We start from the raw sequence: 24,262 nt of genomic DNA, 5'->3' as shown, positions 1-24,262 counted from the left end.
TGGCCTAACCAATGTTCTGTACAGCCGCAACATGACCTCCCAACTCCTGGACTCAATACTCTGACCAATAAAGGAAAGCATACCAAACGCCGCCTTCACTATCCTATCTACCTGCGACTCCACTTTTAAGGAGCTCTGAACCTGCACTCCAAGGTCTCTTTGTTCAGCAACACTCCATAGGACATTATACAAGTGTATATGTGCTGCTAAGATTTGCTTTCCCAAAATGCAGCACATCACATTTATCTGAATTAAACTCCGTCTGCCACTTCTCAGCCCATTGGCCCATCTGGTCCAGATCCTGTTGTAATCTGAGTTAACCCTCTTCGCTGTCCACTACACCTCCAATTTTGGTGTCATCTGCAAACTTGCTAACTGTATCTCTTATGCTCGCATCCAAATCATTTATGTAAATGAGAAAAAGTAGAGGACCCAGCACCGATCCTTGTGGCACTCCACTGGTAACAGGTCTCCAGTCTGAAAAACAACCCTCCACCACCACCCTCCGTCTTCTACCTTTGAGCGAGTTCTGTATCCAAATGGCTAGTTCTCCCTGTATTCCATGAGATCTAACCTTGCTAATCAGTCTCCCATGGGGAACCTTGTAGAACGCCTTACTGAAGTCCATATAGATCACATCTACTGCTCTGCCCTCAATCTTCTTTGTTACTTCTTCAGAAAACTCAATCAAGTTTGTGAGACATGATTTCCCACGCACAAGGCCATGTTGACTATCCCGAATCAGTCCTTGCCTTTCCAAATACATGTACATCCTGTCCCTCAGGATTCCCTCCAACAACTTGCCCACCACCGAGGTCAGGCTCACTGGTCTATAGTTCCCTGGTTTGTCCTTACCACCCTTCTTAAACAGTGGCAACACGTTAGCCAACCTCCAGTCTTCCGGCACCTCACCTGTGACTATTGATGATACAAATATCTCAGCAAGAGGCCCAGCAATCACTGCTCTAGCTTCTCACAGAGTTCTCGGGTACACCTGATCAGGTCCTGGGGATTTATCCACTTTAAACTGTTTCAAGACATCCAGAACTTCCTCCTCTGTAATCTGGACATTTTGCAAGATGTCACCATCTATTTCCCTACAGTCTATATCTTCCATATCCATGAGGGGTCCTATTCTCTCCCTAGTTACCCTTCTGTCCTTAATATATTTGTGAAAACCCTTTGGATTCTCCTTAATTCTCCTTAACTCTATTTGCTGAAGCTATCTCATGTCCCCTTTTTGCCCTCCTGATTTCCCTCTTAAGTATACTCCTACTGCCTTTATACTCTCAGGATTCACTAGATCTATCCTGTCTATACCTGACACATGCTTCCTTCTTTTTCTGAACGAAACCCTCAATTTCTTTAGTCATCCAGCATTCCCTATATCTACCAGCCTTCCCTTTCACCCTGACGGGAATATACTTTCTCTGGATTCTTGTTATCTCATTTCTGAAGGCTTCCCATTTTCCAGCTGCCCCTTTACCTGCGAACATCTGCCCCCAATCAGCTTTTGAAAGTTCTTGCCTAATACCGTCAAAATTGGCCTTTCTCCAATTTAGAACTTCAACCTTTAGACCTGGTCTGTCCTTTTCCATCACTATTTTAAAACGGATTGAATTATGGTCGCTGGCCCCAAAGTGCTCCCCCACTGACACCTCAGTCACCTGCCCTGCCTTATTTCCCAAGAGTAGGTCAAGTTTTGCACCTTCTCTAGGAGGTACATCCACATACTGAATCAGAAAATTGTCTTGTAAACACTTAAGACATTCCTCTCCATCTAAACCTTTAACAGTATGGCAGTCCCCGTCGATGTTTGGAAAGTTAAAATCCCCTACCATAACCATTCTATTATTCTTACAGATAGATGAGATCTCCTTACATGTTTGTTTCTCAATTTCCTTCGGACTACTGGGGGGTCTATATTACAAGGTGATCATCCCTTTCTTATTTTTTCAGTTCCACCCAAATAGCTTCCCTGGATATATTTCTGGGAATATCTTCCCTCAGCACAGCTGTAATGCTATTCCTTATCAACAATGCCACTCCCCCTCCTCTCTTGCCTCCCTTTCTATCCTTCCTGTAGCATTTGTATCCTGGAATATTAAGCTGCCAGTCCTGACCATCCCTAAGCCATGTTTCCGTAATTGCTATGATATCCCGGTCCCATGTTCCTAACCATGCCCTGAGTTCATCTGCCTTCCCTGTTAGGCCCCTTGCAGTTCAATTAAATGCAGTTTAATTTGTTAGTCCTACCTTGTCCCTGCCTGCCCTGACTGTTTGACTCACTTCTGTTCTCAGCTGTACCCATCTCAGATCGATCTCTTTCCTCACTATCTCCCTGGGTCCCACCCCCCCACTTTATTAGTTTAAATCGTCCCAAGCAGTTCTAGCAAATTTCCCTGCCAGTATATCAGTCCCGTTCCAATTTAGGTGCAAACTGTCCTTCTTGTACAGGTCACTTCTACCCCAAAAAGATTCCAATGATCCAAAAATGTGAATCCTTCTCCCATACACCAGCTCCTCAGCAATGCATTCATCTGCTCTATCCTCCTATCCCTGCCTCCACTAGCTCGTAGCACTGGGAGTAATCCAGATATTACTACCCTTGAGGACCTCCTTTTTAAATTTCTACCTAACTCTCTGTAATCTCCCTTCAGAATTTCAACCTTTTTCCCTTCCAATGTCGTTGGTTCCAATGTGGACAATGACCTCCTGCTGGCCCCTCTCCCCCATGAGAACGTTCTGCACCCTCTCTGAGACATCCTTGACCCTGGCACCAGGGAAACAACACACCATTCTGCTTTTTCTCTGCTGGCCACAGAAACGTCTGTCTGTACCTCTGACTACAGAATCCCCTAACACAATTGATCGCATGGAAGCCGACGTACCCCTCATTGCATTAGAGCCAGTCTCAATACCAGAAACTTGGCTGTTTGTGCTACATTCCCCTGAGAATCCTTCACCCCCTACATTTTCCAAAACAGCATACCTGTTTGAAATGGCTATATCCACAAAAGACTCCTGCTCTAGCTGCCGACCTCTCTTACCCTTCCTGGAGTTAACCCATCTATGTGACTGTATCTGAGACTTTCCCCCCTTCCTATAACTGCCATCCATTACATACTGTTGCTATCCTTGGCAGGGTGGGAGGGGGAGTTGAAGTAGTCGACCACAAGACGGTGGGATTATTTGGTGCATATCCCCCAGGGATGTCCAGTAAAACATTCCCCAAGTTGACATCCTGTCTCCCCAATGTAGAGGAGACCACATTGGGATCAACAGTCATAGTAGATGAAGTGTTTGGATGTGCAGGAAAATCCCTGCTGGATGTGGAAGGATCGTTTGGGGCCTTGGGGAGAGATGAGATGGGAGGTGTGGACGCAGCTTTTACATCTCTTGTGGTGGCAAGGGAAGGTGTCGGGAATGGAGGGTGGGTTGGTCGGGGCCGTGGACCTAACGAGGGAGTCACAGAGGAAATGGTCTCTGCGGAATAGTGATCGGAGTGGGGAGGAAAATGTTTCTCTCGTGGTGGGGTCTGAGTGTAGCTGGCAGAAATGGCAGAGAATAATGCCTTGTACCCAGAGATTAGTCGGGTGGAAGGTGGAAACCAGTGGGTTGCATCCGTGTCGCAGTTGGGGTGGGGGTGGGGGTGGGGGGGGGGGGTTCAAGAACGGAGGTGTGGGAAGTGGAGGAGATGTGCTGGAGGGCATTGTTGACCACATGGGAGAGGAAATTGCAGTCCATGAAATGGAGGTCATCTAGGATGTCCTGGAGTGGAATTCTCCTCCATGGAGCAGATACAGCGGAGGCAGAGGAATTGGGAATAAGAGATAGTGTTTTGAGAAGGGAGGGGGATGTAGTCCACATTGCTGTGGGGGATACTGAGTTTGAAATAGATGTCTGTGTTGAGTCGGTCACCAGAGAAGGAGATGGAGACAGAGAGGTCCAGGAAGGGGAAGGAGATGTCTGAGATGGTCCAGGGGAACTTGAGGGCAGGATGGAAGGTGTTCATGAACTGTTAAACTTCCTCATGGGAGCACGAGATGGCGCCAATACAATCATCAATGTAGCAGAGGAAAATGTGGGGAATGGTGCTAGTGTAATTGCAGAAGATGGACTGTTTCACATATCTGAAGAAGAGGCAGGCATAGCTGGGGCCCATGTGGGTGCCCATGGCTACCCCTTTCGTCTGAAGGAAATGGGAGGATTCAAAGGATAAATTGTTGAGGGTGAGCACCAGTTCAGTCAATCGAATGTATCGGTGGAAGGGTACTGGTTGGGTCGGCACAAGGGGAAGAAATGGAGGGCTTGGAGGCCTTCATCATGGCGGATGAACGTGTTCAGGGACTGGATGTCCATGGTGAAGATGAAGCATTGGGGCTGGGGAACCGAAAGTCATGGAGGAGGTGGAGGGGGGTGGGTGATGTTCTGAATGTATGTGGGGAGTTCCTGGACTAAGGGGGACAGGACGGTGTCCTTTTTAGTGCGGCAAATTTTTCTTTTCAATGTTATTTCTGAATCTGCTGTCACTATTCTCACAGATATCAATCCAGAGGACGACTTCCTTTACTAAAATAAATATTTATCTTTCCCTAGCTCTTCTGTCAATTATCTTGAGCTCATCTCCTCTGTTAGTCATATCCCTATTACTGGAAATAATTTCTCTCAGTTTGCTCATTTAAAATGCCACTTCCTTAACCCTGAGGAGAATTCCAGCTTCTCCAGGGAACTGAAGTCCCATATCCAAAGTAGCATTCTCGTATGTGTTAGTAAATCTTCTTTGTATCCGCACCAATGCATGAACACATCGTTCCTTTCTTTGGACCCAGAATGAACACAATACTCCAGCTGAGGCTGAAAGAATTCTTGATAAAATTCATCTCCTTTGGCACTCTGCTTGAAGGCAGATCCAACCCCCACGGCATTATGACCTCTATCCCAGGTTAAGGCAAACAGGCAGGTCCCTGAATCCAGACAGGGATCAAGCCCCGCATTGTTGGGACTAACCTGATCCACACTGGCCAGCCAGCCAACCAAGTCAACCATTCCATTCGGAGACAAGTGTATTTGTTAATGCAGACTTCCATATGCACCTTGTCACCTTAAGTCATGGAGAGTGACCATCAAGGCACCAATTTCTGTCCATTACATGGCGAACCAGGAATCTCTCCCACTCTCACCACCTGCTATTGCTGCATGCTGACATCGTTATGAACTTATCTTCCTCGGCCTTGAAGTCCTAAAGTGAGATTTTAACCTGGAACGTCTGCTCCCCACTGCACCACAAGGCATCCACTAACTTTATAAAGCATTAGCATAATTTCATCACTTCTGAATATTTGTTATTCAGCAGTTAAGTGATGTTATTTCACATCTCTGGAGCAGGTGGATTTGAACTCAGGCCTCCTGGATTAGAGGTAGGAACAATACTATTGCATCACAAGAGGCTTTATTTTCTCACCTCTGTACGAGCTTAGCCAAGGATCCTTCTTTCTTTTAGTAGTTTCATTAACCTACCTCGCCATCTCCAAAGATTTGCATACATGCAATCCAAGCAACTTAATCCAACAGGCTGAGTATCTCCAAATAATGTGTGAATACTGCCAAAAGATTTGTATTCAAGTGGCTGCCATGGAAGATTTACCACAAAAACAGGTTGTTTGATCCTATAGGTCCCTGCTGTCTATGCTCCACTTCTCCCAACTCTCATCATCTAACCCCATCAGCAAACGTTCCAGTCCTTTCACCCTCACTCGTTTGTCTGGCTTCCCCTGAACTGCATTGTGCCATTCGGCTCAGCAGTTACTTCTGCTAACAGGTTTCATTTGCTAACCACTTTCTAGGCAAAGAAACTTCTCTCAAATATCAAAGTAATTTATTAGTGACTACCTTATTTTTACAATCCCCAGTTGTTGGCTCATCCAAAAGTGAAAACATCTTCTCTACGCTTTTGTGGGGTCTCTATTAGGTCAGCTTTGGCTTTCCCTATTCTGCAGAAGAGATTATGTGGAAGTGCTGGTGTTGGACTGGGGTGTACAAAGTCAGAAGTCACATGACACCAGGTTATAGTCCAAGAGGTTTGTTTGAAATCACAACCTTTTGGAGTGCTGCTCCTCTATCAGGTGACTTCACCTGATGAAGGAGCAGTGCTCCAGAAGTTTGTGATTTCAAACAAACTTGCTGGACTATAACTTGGTGTCATGTGACTTTTGACTTTGCAGAAGAGGATCGCAAACAATTGAATATTTCTTTAAAATACAAACACCACAGCTTACCTGCCGACGTTTTAAGTAGTCCAATGCGATCTGTACATTCTGTAGTCTGTGAAAACGCATGCGTCCCTTTTCCCGAGGCTGTGTTTATGGAAAAAACAAACAAGCATGTCTTATTACTAACTTTCCTCAAAATAGGTCATAGAGAATTCACCAATTAAATCACAAAACTGTGCTTTGAAGATGTATTGGACTTGTGTGAGGTTTTGCATGCATTGTTGCAACTGCATGGCATGCACATACTTGGAGAAACGTGATTGGCGAAAGCACAGCAGGTGATGCATTCATCAGTAATCCCCGGAATAACTCCAGGCACTCTTTCATCAAATTAAATTTCGAAAAAGTGAAAATCAAACTTCTACCCGCCCAGCAAAGCCCTGAGTAACTTAGAAATCGAAGACTATTGGAGTATCCATCAAATGTGCAATTTTTTTTCCCATGGGCAGACTTGGTTTTGGTAACCAGAGTTACATGAGCATGGTGATTCAACAAAGCAATATTTATAACAGGTCTCACACAAAATAGTGTATTTCACAGTAACTTGCATCTATTTATTCAACAGAGTCTATTTAAAAGCATATTGCAACTAATAGTCTACAGAATCTATATAACAGTCTCTACAGCAAATGAAACCAATGCTCAAGATTACAGCATAGCTCTCAGTTTTAGCAGGGTGAAAATATCTACACTCTGAGCTGAAATAGAGGCGATACTACAAGCAGACAGAGTTTTCCTTAAACTTTTAGTTCGAGAAATCTGATAACCTGCAAGAACAACTGTAGCTCAGTCGCCAAAATCCTTTGCTGTGGTGGAATGAGTCTCTGGGCTTTTGGACATTTGGCAATTCAGCCTCAAAACATTTGGAAAACGCAGCTTTCACTGGGAATAAATCCTTCAGAATATAATTGAAGTCTATTGATATTTATTATTAAATAGGACACTATTATCATAAAGCAAACAACAGCAAATGCATCATTACTGCGGTCAGTTTCCAGTGTCTCTATGTGTAGATGATTCCATTACTTGGTAAAGTTAAAAGAAGGCAAGTTCTTCATATGTGTTTGTGACTTGTCCAGCATAAGTGGGAAAAAAAAGAGGTTATGTTTGAATTTCACTAATTTCAGGGGAAGGATCCCCAAAAATCTTAAAATGATCCATTTCTGCACGTTTATTCTTGGATGTGGAAACTGCGAGATGGTATGGAGTGAGTTCATGAAGGATTTGAACAAAAGACTGAGCATTTTAAAATTGCGGTGTTGCCAAATCAGAAATTGATATGGACCAGTGAGTACAGGGGTAATGTTGAATGAATCTTGGTGAAAGCTTGATTTCAGACTGTAAAGTTTGGATGAGCTTGTGTGGAAGGTCAACCGGCAGAGTATAGAAACTGTCGAGGGGAGGCAACAAAATCTCAATGAGAATTTCAGCAGCAGTTCAGCTGAAGCAAGGTGCAAGTGGAAGTAGATGGTTCTTACATACATGGCAGAAATGATGTCAGAAGCTCAACCTAGAATCAAATAGGATGGTAAGTTTATGAATCATGTGGTTTAGTCTCAGATAATGACTTAGGTGAGGAATGGAGTCAGTAGCTATGAAATGGAGCAACGGCCAAAGACAATGGTGTCCATTTTCTAATGAGTAGCTGGAAGAAATTCTGGTTGATCCAGGACTGGATGATGGTCATGTCTGATGACACAAGTCATCGAGGAAGGTGGCGGAAAGTGTTATCAGCATACACGCGGAATCTGATGGTACATTTTCGGGTGTTGTCACAAGGGACATCACTGAAAAGTAAAAGAGCTCATAAATTGTCCTCTAGAGAAGGAAATCTGATATCCAGCCTAAAGGAGACTCTAGTCCTAAGCAAGGTGGTTGACTCTTAATTGCCCTCTGAAATGGCCAAGCAAGTCAATCAGTTCAAGGGAAATCAAGGATGGGGAATAACATTGGCCTTGGCCCAGCACAACCACATCCTATGAAAAATGAAAAAGAAAAAAAAGACAGGAATTCAGCCCAAGAATAGATCTGTGAAAAACTGCAGAGGCAACAGACTGATGCCTGGAAGAGAATGCACTGGGTGAGATTCTCGTGCTACAAAGAGAGAGAGAGAAAACCTGCACAGTTACCCCCTTTGCTGTTTGAATTCATGTATCACTGGACATCAGAGTGCATCTGGGAAAATTAACAAACAGTGAAATTCACAACTAATCTTGGAGGAACTATTGGGTGAAATTCACAACACAGAATCAGAGAAGTTAATGGTTGTTTTAATTCTGTCCAAGAGAAAGGCTGCAGTAGTGGGTACAGTGGATTCTTTCTTGATTATATGTTTTTGGAGATAAGTCTCTTGATTAAACTTAAAATATAAGCCATAGCAATTAATTTAACCTGGGGCAGTGTCTGTAGAGGAATAAGACGGTGTTATTTTCTGGGTCTGGAGATTGTGAAGGAGCAAAAATGGCCTTTGCAGTGATATGTACTTCTTGTCAGATGTGGGAGTTTAAAGAGAGTTTAAGGGTTACTGCAGATTATATCTGCCATAAATGCTGTTGGATGCGAATCTTATCAGATCGAGTGGATCAGTTGGAGAGACAAATAGAAGCAATGAGGAATTTGTAACAGCAACAGTATGTGATGGATGGCAGTTATAGGAAGGGGGGAAAGTCTCAGATACAGTCACATAGATGGGCTAACTCCAGGAAGGGTAAGAGAGGTCGGCACCTAGGGCAGGAGTCTTTTGTAGATATAGCCATTTCAAACAGGTATGCTGTTTTGGAAAATGTAGGGGGTGAAGGATTCTCAGGGGAATGTAGCACAAACAGCCAAGTTTCTGGTATTGAGACTGGCTCTAATGCAATGAGGGGTATGTCGGCTTCCAAGAGATCAATTGTGTTAGGGGATTCTGTAGTCAGAGGTACAGACAGACATTTCTGTGGCCAGCAGAGAAAAAGCAGAATGGTGTGTTGTTTCCCTGGTGCCAGGATCAAGGATGTCTCAGAGAGGGTGCAGAACGTTCTCATGGGGGAGAGGGGCCAGCAGGAGGTCATTGCCCACATTGGAACCAACGACATTGGAAGGGAAAAAGGTTGAAATTCTGAAGGAAGATTACAGAGAGTTAGGCAGAAATTTAAAAAGGAGGTCCTCAAGGGTAGTAATATCTGGATTACTCCCTGTGCTATGAGCTAGTGAGGGCAGGAATAGGAGGATAGAACAGATGAATGCATGGCTGAGGAGCTGGTGTATGGGAGAAGGATTCACATTTTTGGATCATTGGAATCTTTTTTGGGGTAGAAGTGACCTGTACAAGAAGGACAGTTTGCACCTAAATTGGAAGAGGACTGATATACTGGCAGGGAAATTTGCTCGAACTGCATGGGACAATTTAAACTAATAAGGTGGGGAGGGGTGGGACCCAGGGAGACAGTGAGGAAAGAGATCGATCTGAGATGGGTACAGCTGAGAACAGAAGTGAGTCAAACAGTCAGGGCAGGCAGGGACAAGGTAGGACTAACAAATTAAACTGCATTTATTTCAATGCAAGAGGCCTAACAGGGAAGGCAGATGAACTCAGGGCATGGTTAGGAGCATGGGACTGGGATATCATAGCAATTACAGAAACATGGCTCAGGGATGCGCAGGACTGGCAGCTTAATATTCCAGGATACAAATGCTACAGGAAGGATAGAAAGGGAGGCAAGAGAGGAGGGGGAGTGGCATTTTTGATAAGGAATAGCATTACAGCTGTGTTGAGGGAGGATATTCCTGGAAATACATCCAGGAAAGTTATTTGGGTGGAACTGAGAAATAAGAAAGGGATGATCACCTTATTGGGATTGTAATATAGACCTTCCAATAGTCAGAGGGAAATTGAGAAACAAGTGTGTAAGGAGATCTCAGCTATCTGTAAGAATAATACGGTGGTTATGAAACTTTCCAAACATCGACTGGGGCTGCCATAGTGTTAAAGGTTTAGATGGAGAGAAATTTCTCAAGTGTGCACAAGATAATCTTCTGATTCAGTATGTGGATGTACCTACTCGAGAAGATGCAAAACTTGACCTACTCTTGGGAAATAAGGCAGGGCAGGTGGCTGAGGTGTCAGTGGGGGAGCACTTTGGGGCCAGCGACCATAATTCAATCTGTTTTAAAGTAGTGATGGAAAAGGACAGACCAGATCTAAAAGATGAAGTTCTAAATTGGAGAAAGGCCAATTTTGACGGTATTAGGCAAGAACTTTCGAAAGCTGATTGGAGGCAGATGTTCGCAGGTAAAGGGACGGCTGGAAAATGGGAAGCCTTCGGAAATGAGATAACAAAAATCCAGAGAAAGTATATTCCTGTCAGGGTGAAAGGGAAGGCTGGTAGATATAGGGAATGCTGGATGACTAAAGAAATTGAGGGTTTGGTTAAGAAAAAGAAGGAAGCATATTTCAGGTACAGACAGGATAGATTGAGTGAATCCTTAGAAGAGTATAAAGGAGGAGGGAAATCAGGAGGAGATAGCTTTGGCAAATAGAATTAAGGAGAAAACAAAGGGGATTTACAAATTTATTAAGGGCAAAAGGATAACTAGGGAGAGAATAGGGCCGCTCAAAGATCAGCTTGGCGGCCTTTGTGTGGAGCCACAAAAAATGGGGGAGATCCTAAATGAATATTTTGCATCAGTATTTACTGTGGAAAAGGATATGGAAGATACAGACTGGAGGGAAGTAGATGGTGACATCTTGCAAAATGTCCAGATTACAGAGGAGGAAGTATTGGATGTCTTCAAACTGGTAGATAAATCCCCAGGACCTGATCAGGTGTACCCGAGAACTCTATGGGAAGCTAGAGAAGTGATTGCTGGGCCTCTTGCTGAGATATTTGTATCATCGATAGTCACAGGTGAGGTGCCGGAAGACTGAAGGTTGGCAAACGTGGTGCCACTGTTTAAGAAGGGTGATAAGGACAAGCCAGGGAACTATAGACGAGTGAGCCTGAACTCGGTGGTGGGCAAGTTGTTGGAGGGAATCCTGAGGGACAGGATGTACCTGTATTTGGAAAGGCAAGGACTGATTAGGGATAGTCAACATGGCTTTGTGAGTGGGAAATCATGTCTCACAAACTTGACTGAGTTTTTTGATGAAGTAACAAAGAAGATTGATGAGGGCAGAGCAGTAGATGTGATCTATGTGGACTTCAGTAAGGTGTTCAACAAGGTTCCCCATGGGAGACTGATTAGCAAGGTTAGATCTCATGGAATACAGGGAGAACTAGCCATTTGGATAGACAACTGGCTCAAAGGAAGAAGACAGAGGGTGGTGGTGAAGGGTTGTTTTTCAGGGTGGAGGGTTGTTTTTCAGACTGGAGGCCTGTGTCCAGTGGAGTGCCTCAAGGATCAGTGCTGGGCCCTCTACTTTTTGTCATTTACATAAATGATTTGGAGGCTAGCATAAGTGGTAGAGTTAGTAAGTTTGCAGATGACACCAAAATTGGAGGTGTAGTGGACAGCGAAGAGGATTACCTCAGATTACAACAGGATATGGATCAGATGGGCCAATGGGCTGAGAAGTGGCAGATGGAGTTTAATTCAGATAAATGCAAGGTGCTGCATTTTGGGAAAGCAAATTTTAGCAGGACTTATACACTTAATGGTAAGGTCCTAGGGAGTGTTGCTGAACAAAGAGACCTTGGAGTGCAGGTTCGTAGCTCTTTGAAAGTGGCGTCGCAGGTAGATAGGATAGTGAAGAAGGCGTTTGATATGCTTTCCTATATTGGTCAGAGTATTGAGTACAGGAATTGGGAGGTCATGTTGCGGCTGTACAGGACGTTGGTTAGGCCACTGCTGGAATATCGCATGCAATTCTGGTCTCCTTCCTATCAGAAAGATGTTGTGAAGCTTGAAAGGGTTCAGAAAAGATTTGCAAAGATGTTGCCAGGGTTGGAGGATTTGAGCTATAGGGAGAGGCTGAACAAGCTGGGGCTGTTTTCCCTGGAGCATTGGAGGCTGAGGGGTGACCTCATAGAGGTTTACAAAATTATGAGGGGCATGGATCGGATCAATAGGCAAAGTCTTTTCCCTGGGGTGTGGGAGTCCAGAACTAGAGGGCATAGGTTTAGGGTGAGAGGGGAAAGATATAAAAGATACCTAAGGGGCAACTTTTTCACGCAGAGGGTGGTGCATGTATGGAATGAGCTGCAAGAGGAAGTGGTGGAGGCTGGTACAATTGCAACATTTAAGAGGCATTTGGAAGGATATATGAATAGGAAGGGTTTGGAGGGATATGGGCCGGGTGCTGGCAGGTGCGACTAGATTGGGTTGGGATATCTGGACAGGTTGGACCAAAGGGTCTGTTTCCATGCTGTACATCTCTATGACTCTATAACAGAATAGTCAAGAGTAGAAACGTATGAGCAAAATTGCACTAATAAACCATGTATTCATTTGACCCAAGTATCCTCTTTATTATATGACCAAACACCTGGTCATTCTATATCAATATGCTTCGTATGCCTCTGAATACTTTTTCCGCTTCACAAATAGGGTAATTTAAATGAGCTATTCTTTCCACTCCAACAATACTAACGTAATGTACTTTTCAATGAATTATGACTCACTGTTGCTGCAAATAAAAAATTCTTGATGCGGAATAAAACAGAGTCAGGAGCCAGTTACACACTAAGGCCACTGAAATCTGATCAGTTGTCCCTCACCTTCTCCAAGTCCATGGTAGAATGGAATTTTTGCCTAACTCCTAGGCAACTAGCTTGCTTTTGACACAGTTTAATTTCATCTTTATCTAAAACAAATTAGAATATGAAAATAAACAAAATCAGTGGCTTAACGAAATGTAAACATAAATGATTTGGAAGAGGGAATTAGTGGCCTAATCAGTAAGTTTGCAGATGACACGAAGATTGGTGGAGTAGCAGAAAGCATTAAGGACTGTCAAAGAATGCAGCAGAATATAGATAGACTGGAGAGTTGGGCAGATGGAGTTCAATCCAGGCAAATGTGAGGTGATGCATTTTGGGAGGTCTAATTCTAGAGTGAACTACATTGTAAAGGGACAACCTTGGGAAAAGTTGATGAGCAGAGAGATCTGGGAGTTCAGGTCCATTGTACCCTGAAGGTGGCTGCACAGGTGGATAGAGTGGTCAAGAAGGCAGATGTTATGCTTGCCTTCATTGGATGGCGTATTGATTATAAAAGCTGGTAGGTCATGTTAAAATTGCACAAGACATTGGTCAAGCCGCATATAGAATACCATATACAGTTCTGGTCGCCACATTACCAAAAGGGTATGGACGTTTTGGAGAGGGTGCAGAGAAGGTTTACGAGGATGTTGCCTCATATGGAAGGTGCCAGCTATGAAGAGAGGTTGAGTAGATTAGGATTGTTTTCATTAGAAAAAAGGAGATTGAGGGTGGACATGACTTAGGTCTACAAAATCATGAAGGATATAGACAGGGTGGATAGAGATACGCTTTTTTCTAGGGTGAGGGATTCAATAACGGGAGGCCACATATTCTAGGTGAGGGGAGAAAAGTTTAAGGGGGAATACATGTGAAAAGTACTTTACACAGAGGGTGGTAGGTGCCTGGAATCCGTTGCCAGCAGAGGTGGTAGAGGCAGGCACGGTAGATTCATTTAAGGTGCGTCTGGACAGATGCAGGAGTAGGTGGGGAGCAGAGGGATACAGATCCTTAGAAATTGGCTGATAGGTTTAGACAGTGGATTTGGATCAGCACAGGCTTGGAGGGCCAAAGGGGCTGTTCCTGGGCTGTAAGTTTCTTTGTTCTTTGTAACTGAAATTTCCTGATTGCACGTCTTCATCAGTCACCGAATTATCAAAGCATATTTATCATTCAATAAATGATAGACAAACTAGATAGGCAAACTTACAATTGGTTAGGGAACACACAGATCTGATAATGGGCAACTTAACCTTTGATGTTAATCTGTATCAAGACAACTTGATTGCTTTAATAGATGTATACACTGACGCTGTGTATATGCAGGAAGTGCTTTCCTCTGGTGTTGTGGCACAAATAAACAGAGTCCTCTGAAAAACACCCAGTGTGATTATGAATGGAATTCATGTGAACTGCTTTCAACCTTACCTAATGTGCTTTTGAGGCTTGAACCAGAAGTTTAGGATGCAAGTTTAAAAAAAAGCGGGGTTCACAGTAAATGTGATTGGTGTCAGAAACAGAAAACATGCCAAGGTCAGTAGGTTACCTGGATGAAACATTACTGAATATGAAGATCTTAATAGATTAACTGCATCTGTATTTCACAGGCAGGATACTAGGTTTCATATTAGATAGGTAGCCCACCTGAAAGATATCTCCACTCACTCCCTTTCTAGCAACCCAGAAGCACCAGATTAAGGATTCATCAAGTAGGGTCATCAACTTGGCTTGGACACCTATCTGGAAGTGTCAACACATGACTTTCCAACTGCAACCATGCCGCCCAGGTCATAACCTTGTTCCCACCTCTCCAATGTTCTGAAGAAATATGCAAATGTTCAAAGGAAATGAAAAATATTTATCAAACTTTCTTAGAATGCCCCTACAATCTTACTCCTAATTGCTCATAGCAGAGTCCCAAGATTAAACAAATTGTTGGACATGCCAGGTGATTCTTGCTCTATTGGCAGCTCTAATGGCAAAATGTATCAATAACACCAGATTGTTGAATAATCACAGCCGTACTGTTATGGAAATAAAATTAAACTAAATTCCACACTAGTAGTGCAAGCTTGAAATACCTCTTATAGAAGGTGCCTGTGGAAGTTCATGGAATTATAGACCGCTTACAGGGTGGGAGCAGGTCATTGGCCCATTGAGTCCACACCAACCCTCCGAAGAGTATCCCACTCCCCAGACCAACTCTCCCTACCCTATCTTTATAACCCTGCATTTCTAGATGGCTACTCCATCTAGCCTGCACATCCCTGACACTACAAACAATTTATTATGACCAATCCACATAAGCTGCACAGCTTTGTACTGTGGGAGGAAACCAGAGCACCTGGATAAAACCCAGAGAGACACAGGGCGAATGTGCAAACTCCATACAGGCAGCTGCCTGAGGCTAGTATCAAAACTGGGTGCCTGATGCACTGAGGCAGCTGTTATAATCACTGTGCCACCATGCCATTAAGTCACTTGAGGTGTAAGATCATATAACTAAACAATTCAGGCTACCCCACCACCCGCCAATACTGGAGACTAATTGTGGAAGACCCCTCTCCCACTCCAAACCCTAACCTTCCTGTCAGATTAATGACTAGACTTTACATAAGTGATTCTCCCACTAGTTTTGCAATTGCCCTCCTGCCCAAGTGTAACAGCAGAATTCCCATGGGATCTCCAGATTAATAACTTCATCAAATGGCACAAAATATGATTGATTGCCACTAATAAACTTTAATGAAAAAATAGCACATCAATAACAAATTCTTATAATCAACTGCAAATTCCCAGTAAATTCACCAAACTCCAATCAATTTCTACCTCCACATTTGATAACCTCATGTATGACTGATATGGGTGTATGACAAAGTTTGGCCTACATCTTTTCTCCAAAGATGGCTCCTTGGAAACATAGTGTGCAAAAGTAAGGGAGATTTCAACCAACAACTAGATTAACATGAAGGAAAGTAATAGTCAAGTATTCTTCCACTGACAGAATATAAGGCTTTAAGATACTATTATTCTTTTCCTTTGGTGGTTGAGGGTGGGGCGGAAAGCCCATTTAGAGCCAGCTAGTAAAGCTGGAGCTGAATTTTGCAGGCATTTCCAGTTAAAAATATTCCCATTCCCATTCCCAACCGGTGTTAAATTGGATGGTGTGAACTTTGGCACCTGTGGTAATGGGTTGCCCCATGTTACACTGCCTCTGCCAGATAATTAATGTGTTACGGGAATACCTTTTAGTTCAGATTTTTGTTATACAATCTCTTCACCAACCAGTCGAAGCAACATTAGTAGAGTTACTGGGGGCCAGTGAGCAACCTACCCCCTTATCACCATCACCATCTTCATGCTGGTCACACGCGCATGCTTCTGCTGAACTCACCAACCGTAACGTCTTCAGTATGTCTCGCTCCCTTGGCTATCGAACCATACAGGAGGTACAGGAAAAGAAGGACAAAAAGGCACAGGACAGACGAGAAGTGAAGAACAAAGTTGTATGAAATGAAAACACAAGGTCAACATAAAACAGAGAAAAGCAAATAAAGTAAAAGGAAGTAAGACACACATAGAAGCGATCGAAGAGCTACTCGACTTATGTATATTTCAACAAAAAGCATAGGTGTGGGACCCCTTCCTCCCAAATTCCCCAAGTCTCACACCATTCCAACTTGAAAATATAAATCAGTCACTTGTCATTGTTGCTGGGCCAAACATCCTCGAACGCTCTACCCTACAGCACTTTTGTCAGATGGACTGCAGAAGTTTGAGAAGGTGGCTCACCACCACCATCTCAACAGCAACTAGGATGGGCAATAAATGTTGCCTTGTCAAAAGCACCCAAGGCTGAATTAAACACCATATCCATAAATCGTTTTTCAAGATGGAACAAACTACACAAAATACTTATCTTTACATGTATTTAAATATTTATCTAACTCTACTCTCCCTCTCCAAAATATGTGTAAACAGAGTTTTCATCTCTAGATATGTAAAGCAAGTTTGCAACAAAAGCAATAAACATTTTCTGAAGAGCCCAATTTTAGAAAGAGGGTTTTAGGGAGCGAAGAAAGATAAATAGGAAAACCACAAAACCTACTACTCAACATTTTTCATCTGAAAATAAATTAAATACAGGAAAAGTTGTGAAACAAGTTTGGTCGGGAGTTCACAGTGAACCATCAAGGATCAATGTTTGTAAGTTGGTTGTATAACTGAACTTACCAGAGTGTCCCCTGAAAGGGCTTCCAGCAAAGAAATCAAGTTGTGTCCATCTCGTAAATCTTCATACAGGTCATTCACATGTTTCCGTACCTGCAGAGAAACACAAAATTGAATTACAATATATGCCATTGAGAGGAATCAGCTCCAACTCTAATAAGACATGATAAAGTAACTCCATTTATTATCAAAAGGAGCAATGCCAGTTAGGGCAAAGCAGTGAATTATCTCTTCATTATCATTAAGTCAATACTTCATCCAGTACACAGTGGAAGTACTTTCACCATACAGACTGCAGCAGGTCAAGGCTCCAGCTCACCATCAGCTCCTGGAGGGCAATTAGGGATGAAATAATAAATGCTGGCCTCGCTAAAAGTTATTTTTACATAAAAACTGTCTGCTAATTTCATTAATGACACGGTGTCCAAGGTTTCAGTTTGCTGGTGTTGGCTCCAATCAATTGAACAGGGTTTCAACTCATGGTTCAGAAACTACTGGACTAAACAAACAGGAGATTCAGTGCCAATATTAAACCAGAGCCAAGCAACATTTATTTTTATACATCTATTTTGATGCAAAATATTCAGATTCAGAACCTAAAAAGGAATACTGAAACAAGCGTCAATACTTGTGTTCAATGTAACAATGTGTCTTATAAAGGCACCATTCCTTGAACAATTTTGAAATTGCATGTTTTGATATTCCCTATTTGGAATATATAATTTGCTGAACAGAAGCAGGACTAAATACAAGCACATTTGTTATTCTCATTTTACTTTACTTTTACAAAATGATTCAGATACAAAACATAACCACATAAAGCATTGTTGCTTGACATGGTTCTTTTTGAGAACTGCCACTCTAACCAAGTATATCAAAGTATACTGAGTCTGCTTGGCACACCCTCCTCATTCCTGAAGAAGGGCTTATGCCTGAAATGTCGATTCTCCTTCTCCTTTGATGCTGCCTGACTTGCTGCACTTTTCCAGCAACACATTTTTAAGCCAAGTATATCAATGCTGATTTACTGAAAACTCGGTCATTTTTGGAAATGGAGAAGCAGGTGAATGGCAAAAATAAGATTTTCCTCACACCTTCATAAAGCTGCCACAGATTCTGTTGATGGTCGGCAGTTTGGCCTTAAGTTTTCACTCATAACAAGAGTTATTAATGAACTCCCTTCAATTCTCAAACGGAGTTAATTCACTGAGTTTGACTCAGAGATTCTTAACGTTACTACTCAATATGAGTTTGGCAGATTAATGCTACGTTCCAAAGATTCAAGCATTGAAACACCAACATGCATGTAGAATTTTAAAATGGCTACACTAGCAAGACATTTGGAAAGAATTTACTTTCAAAAAGTATGGCTTCTTGGTCAATAATATTGATTTATGTGGAGCCACATGCTATTTGCAACCTCAACTCTACTGATACGCCATCACGAACATCCATTTTTTCTTCATTCACTGACGACCATTTCAAACTTCCACCACTGCTCCTCATTTCCTCCAACAATTCAATGTCTGTGTCCTTGCATTCTCTTACCTATGTCACGTGACATAAATGCAAGACACTTACTTCTACTACCTTAACCATCAGCAGCAGATTTTGAGCAGGTAATTAATGATAACGAAGATGCATCCCTTCCTCCTTAATGGTGACCCTATGCTTTAGCTGCCCCCTCATTTCCTTATTTGCTCCTTGTCATTCATTTCTGTCTTTCATTACCATCCCCTTCTCTCAACATCACTTTCCATTTCTCTCCAGCTTTTCATTATCCATTTTCCCACTTGTCATTATCTATTTACATTTTTGCTCATTACAGCCACGTTTAGTAATAGTTTAGTAATAATTGTTGTGTAAATCCTGGTGAATTTCTCAAAAATACCAGTCACCTGTTCAGAACGCTGAACGATTAATGAGAGGTTTTATAACCAATTGTTATTGCCAATTTGCACGAAGTCCAACAGACAGAAAGGAGGTGAATTACTATAAATTTTTTAAATCTGGTTTTAGTTGTATGGATTGGATAGAAAACACTGGAAGCCAGGGCATTGAGACAACTTCCCTGTGCTTCAAAGTTGCATCACAAGATTAGAACAGACAAGACAAGACAGGGCCTTGATTTAATATCCCCTCAGAAGCAGGACCTCTCAAACCATGCAGAACACCCTCAGTTATTGCATGGAATTGTCTACTCAATCCTAGGAGCAGCGACTGACCCCTAAGCTCAGCATCAGGAGCATCTGATATGATTACCCTGGCCATAATGTGGATGTTATGTTAGATCACAACCACTCACATTTTACTAAGGTTACATAGGACAGGGAGTACAATTATTTTCCTCAGGTTAACTGTTTAATTTCAGAAGTTTAACAAAGAAAATTAATTGTAAACACAAGTGCTCGACTATATTCAATCTCAACAGTGGGAGAGAAAAGGCAAAATTTACATTTGCATAATATTTTTTACAACCTCAGTTTCTACCCTAGTTAATAAAGTGAATGGTTGGAGAAATAAAAAGGCATTTGCTGAAATTGAAGGGGAAGGAAAAAATGAAAAATATAAAAAGGAACCCTAAATACAAGGCTAATAAGCTTTATGTAAACAAGGTGGGTGCACAGCGACAAGATGCAAGGGAGGCATGTTGGACCATACAGTGAGAATGTCCCCATCTCTGACCCAGGAGACCAGGGTTGAATTCTCACCATGCTTTAGAGGTATCTCTTAACATATCTGAACGGGGTGATTAGCAAATAACTATAAATTAGCCATGACGCAATCAAATAGCAGAATAGGTTAGAGGAGCTAAATGGCTTCTTTATTTCAAAACCAATGTCAGTCTTGGAATGGGACTATTAGTACAGGATGCAGCAGTTTATCTTATACAACAGTAGAGCACAACAAGGGTCTGTTTAACCCATTGTGCGTGTGCACAATGAGCTGTCCAATCTGTTACACAGCGCCTGCTCTTGTCCTGTGACCCTGAGGTTTTCTTCCCTCGAGTGCTTATTTGATGGAAGTTGTTCAATCAGATTCCATTGTCCTTTCAGGCTGTATGTTCCAGCTCATGCCCACACATTAAAAAAAATTCCCCTTGTTTGCTTGCCAATCATCTGGTATTTGTGTTCACTTGTTCAAGACTTTCTGACTAGATTCCTCTATCAGATTCTTCTGTCAATTTGAAAAGAGGAAGAAATTCAATGACCCAGGACCCCACAAAACAGGAGTTTGCTCAGAGACTAGGGACGATGTTAGAACCAAATCATTGCCCAACTTTTTCCATTCAGATGTAGACATGGGTAATACATATTTGTCGTGGCAAGCAACGTTCATATTCTGTGAGCAAGGAAACAAAAAAGTAAACATACACAAGACTAGGAGTCAAGAATCCCCGAAATAATTGTCCTGCATTTCTAAATAATGCTGTCAAGTGTTAAAAGCGGAGAACAGGAAATAACCTCATTGCAGCCTGTTTTTCTTTGGAGAAACTAAAAATAGACAGCTTTGGCAAGCAGAGACTATTTCTCAAAAATCAATATGCCACGTATATTCCCTTAAGATCCAGCTTAATGCAGTGAGGCTGGATATTTTATCTGTTTTCAATTTAAAACAAACACCAGTCATATCCTGCTGTCCTTTTGATGCTGAATTTATGATGTTTACGCAGTATGGGTGACGCTCACCTGTATGGTCACATACTAAATCATTTGTTGCACTCTAATGTGCACTCACATATTCCACAAAATATTTTGGCAGCTTTTGTCATTTGAGACACAATATGACATGTGGTGGGCTTGGTGACAGGCGACTGTTGATTGAATGTTCCAAAAACTCTGCACCATTGGCCCCAAATCCACTGTAGATATTGATAAATGGATTGCTGTAATGAATCAGCAACTCCATTAACTGCCTCTAAATTGCATCGTGTTGTGGTCTACTATTCTATAAAGTCAACTGCTGCATCCTGCACTAACAGTCCCATTCCAATACTAGACATTGGTTTTGAAATAAAGGAGCCATTTAGTTCCTCTAATCTGTTCTGCTATCGGTAGCAGAAGGCAAACGAAATATATGTCTTTGCCTAGCAATTTCCATGCACGTAAAATTCCTTCAGGCCTGAGCATATTTGAATGAGCCAAAGGTTAACTGGTCTCTGGCAACAAACAAAGTTCCTTTTGCTCAATGTACAAAGCTTGAAGAAAGAATTAAACTTCAGTAACAGAAGAAAAACAAACCCATTAAAAAGCCCAAAAGCAGTTCAATTATTTTTACAACTCCAAGTTAACTGGTTAAACAACTGGCCTCACTCAGCCCAAGAAACTTTTTACATATTGAGGGAACACAAGTGGTGTTGGACAAAGTATGAATGCAACACTTGAACCCCACAATGGTTCATGGAACATTCTCCATTGAGAAACAAAAAGGTACAAGCTAGCAGAAAGAGTTGTGACAATCCGCTGAGTCTCTTCACATTCACATATCTCACAATGACAAATGTATGAATGTTTAAAGTCCCCATTAACTAAGGGAATGAAAAGATACAGAACTCTGTGCTGTGCTCCTCCTCCTACAGTGAACTTTATCCCTATGTGCACCAGTGCTACAATGAAAGCTTTCAGTCCATTCATTCAAAGTTCAGGTCAAAACAGTCTGGTAGCCTGGGGAAAGGCCAAATTTCTGAAATCAAAACTTCCATCACCGGAAGTATTCGCCAAATAGAAGTATGTTATGGCAAGAACAATTTAAACCATTGTCTCAAAGAAGCGCAAACATCTGATGGATGACGTAGAGAAGTAGGACAGTTCATTAAGCCCATTATGGTCAATAGCAAAACATAATTTTATTCCTGACTCCATATAAGTGTGAAATTTGCAATCCTGGCACCAAATACAGTATGCAATGACTTGCACGTTTACCTATGATAATTAAAGGCAACTTTTTCTTGTACACTCCTTTCAACTGCACGCAACTTCTGAATCTAAACTCCAACAGTGAAAGACAATAACGAAACCACACTGCTCCTTATAACCTTGCCAAGGCTAAAGCTTGGGCAGCCTGATGTATCATTACCCTTTTAAAAAATTTGTTCATTTGTGGGATGTGGGCATCACTGGTTAGCCAGCATTTATTGCCCATTCCTAGTTGCCCTTGAGTAGGTGATGGTGAGCTGCCTTCTTGAACTGCTGCAGTCCACCCATTGTGGGTTCACCCAGAATGCCGTTAGGGAGGGAATTCCAGAATTTTGAGACAGAGGTGAAAAAATGGCAATATATTTCCAAGTCAGGATGATGAGAGGATTGAAGGGGAGTGTAAAGATGGTGATGCTCCCTTGTATCTGCTGTCCACATCCTTCTAGATGGAGGTGGTCGTGGGCTTGGAAGGTGAAGTCTGTGGATCTGTGGTGAATTTCTGCTCTTCATCTCGTTGATAGAGCATGCTGCTGCTACTGAGCGTTGGCGGTGGAGTGAGTGAATGCCTGACCATTGTCACAGGTGTGTGTATTATCATGATCGTTGTGGTTCTGTTCGCCGAGCTGGTAATTTGTGTTGCAGACGTCTCGTCCCCTGTCTCGGTGACATCCTCAATGCTTGGGTGCCTCCTGTGAAGCGCTTCTGTGATGTTTCCTCCAGCATTTATAGTGGTTTGTCTCTGCCGCTTCCAGTTGTCAGTTCCAGCTGTCCTCTGCAGTAGCCAATATATTGAGTCCAGGTCAATGTGTTTGTTGATAGAATCTGTGGATGAGTGCCATGCCTCCAGGAATTCCCTGGCTGTTCTTTGTTTGGCTTGTCCTATAATGGTAGTGTTGTCCCAGTCGAACACATGTTGCTTGTCATCCGCGTATGTGGCTACTAAGGATAGCTGGTCATGTCGTTTCGTGGCTTGTTGGTGTTCGTGGATACGGATCGTTAGCTGTCTTCCTGTTTGTCCTATGTAGTGTTTTGTGCAGTCCTTGCATGGGTTTTGTACACTACGTTGGTTTTGCTCATGCTGGGTATCGGGTCCTTTGTCCTGGTGAGTTGCTGTCTGAGAGTGGCTGTTAGTTTGTGTGCTGTTATGATTCCGAGTGGTCGTAGTAGTCTGGCTGTCAGTTCAGAAATGTTCTTGATGTATGGTAACGTGGCTAGTTCTTTGGGTTGTGGCATATCCTCGTTCTGTTGTCTTTCCCTTAGGCATCTGTTGATGAAATTGCGAGGGTATCCGTTTTTGGCGAATACATTGTAGAGGTGTTCTTCTTCCTCTTTTTGCCGTTCTGATGTGCTGCAGTGTGTTGTGGCCCTTTTGAACAGTGTCTTGATGCAACTTCTTTTGTTTGTGTTGGGGTGGTTGCTTTCGTAGTTCAGGACTTGGTCTGTGTGTGTGGCTTTCCTGTAAACCTTTGTGGTGAATTCTCTGTTCGGTGTTCTCTGTACCATCACGTCTAGGAATGGGAGTTGGTTGTTCTTTTCTTTCTCTCCAGTGAATCTGATTCCTGTGAGTGTGGCGTTGATGATCCGGTGTGTGTTCTCTATTTCTGTGTTTTTAATGATTACAAAGGTGTCATCTACATATCTGACCCAGAGTTTGGGTTGAATTTGCGGTAAGACTGTTTGTTCTAATCTTTGCATTACAGCTTCTGCTATGAGTCTATTTTGTAATAACAACACACAAACCAACAGCCACTCTCAGACAACAACTCACCAGGACAAAGGACCCGATACCCAGCATGAGCAAAACCAATGCAGTGTACAAAATCCCATGCAAGGACTGCACAAAACACTACATAGGACAAACAGGAAGACAGTTAACGATCCGTATCCATGAACACCAACTAGCCACGAAACGACACGACCAGCTATCCTTAGTAGCCACATACGCGGATGACAAGCAACATGAGTTCGACTGGGACAACACTACTATTATAGGACAAGCCAAAGAGAGAACAGCTAGGGAATTCCTGGAGGCATGGCACTCATCCACAGATTCTATCAACAAACACATTGACCTGGACCCAATATACCGGCCACTGCAGCAAACAGCTGGAACTGACAACCGGAAGCGGCAGAGACAAACCACTATAAATGCTGGAGGAAACATCAC

At 42.6% G+C, this 24,262-nt stretch overlaps 1 protein-coding gene across 15 annotated transcripts in view; it reads right to left on the bottom strand.

Annotated features, from left to right (window-relative positions):
* Positions 1-24,262, bottom strand: part of dst (dystonin) — a 622,282-nt gene that overhangs the window by 409,017 nt on the left and 189,003 nt on the right. For 11 of the 15 annotated variants that reach the window (XM_072558518.1, XM_072558563.1, XM_072558581.1 and 8 more), the window contains 2 exons: positions 17,183-17,272; positions 6,279-6,356 (listed from right to left, as the gene is read on the bottom strand). In XM_072558518.1, the coding sequence (XP_072414619.1) occupies positions 6,279-6,356; positions 17,183-17,272 (168 nt within the window). Of the gene's footprint in view, positions 1-6,278; positions 6,357-16,283; positions 16,380-17,182; positions 17,273-24,262 lie in introns of all 15 variants that reach the window. The other 4 variants (XM_072558451.1, XM_072558489.1, XM_072558500.1 and 1 more) reach the window with 2 other exon arrangements.

Source organism: Chiloscyllium punctatum, chromosome 3, assembly GCF_047496795.1.
Source record: "Chiloscyllium punctatum isolate Juve2018m chromosome 3, sChiPun1.3, whole genome shotgun sequence".
Classification (NCBI taxonomy): domain Eukaryota; kingdom Metazoa; phylum Chordata; class Chondrichthyes; order Orectolobiformes; family Hemiscylliidae; genus Chiloscyllium; species Chiloscyllium punctatum.
Note: the sequence above shows the minus strand (reverse complement) of the source record. Positions and strands in the feature narration are given on the sequence as shown.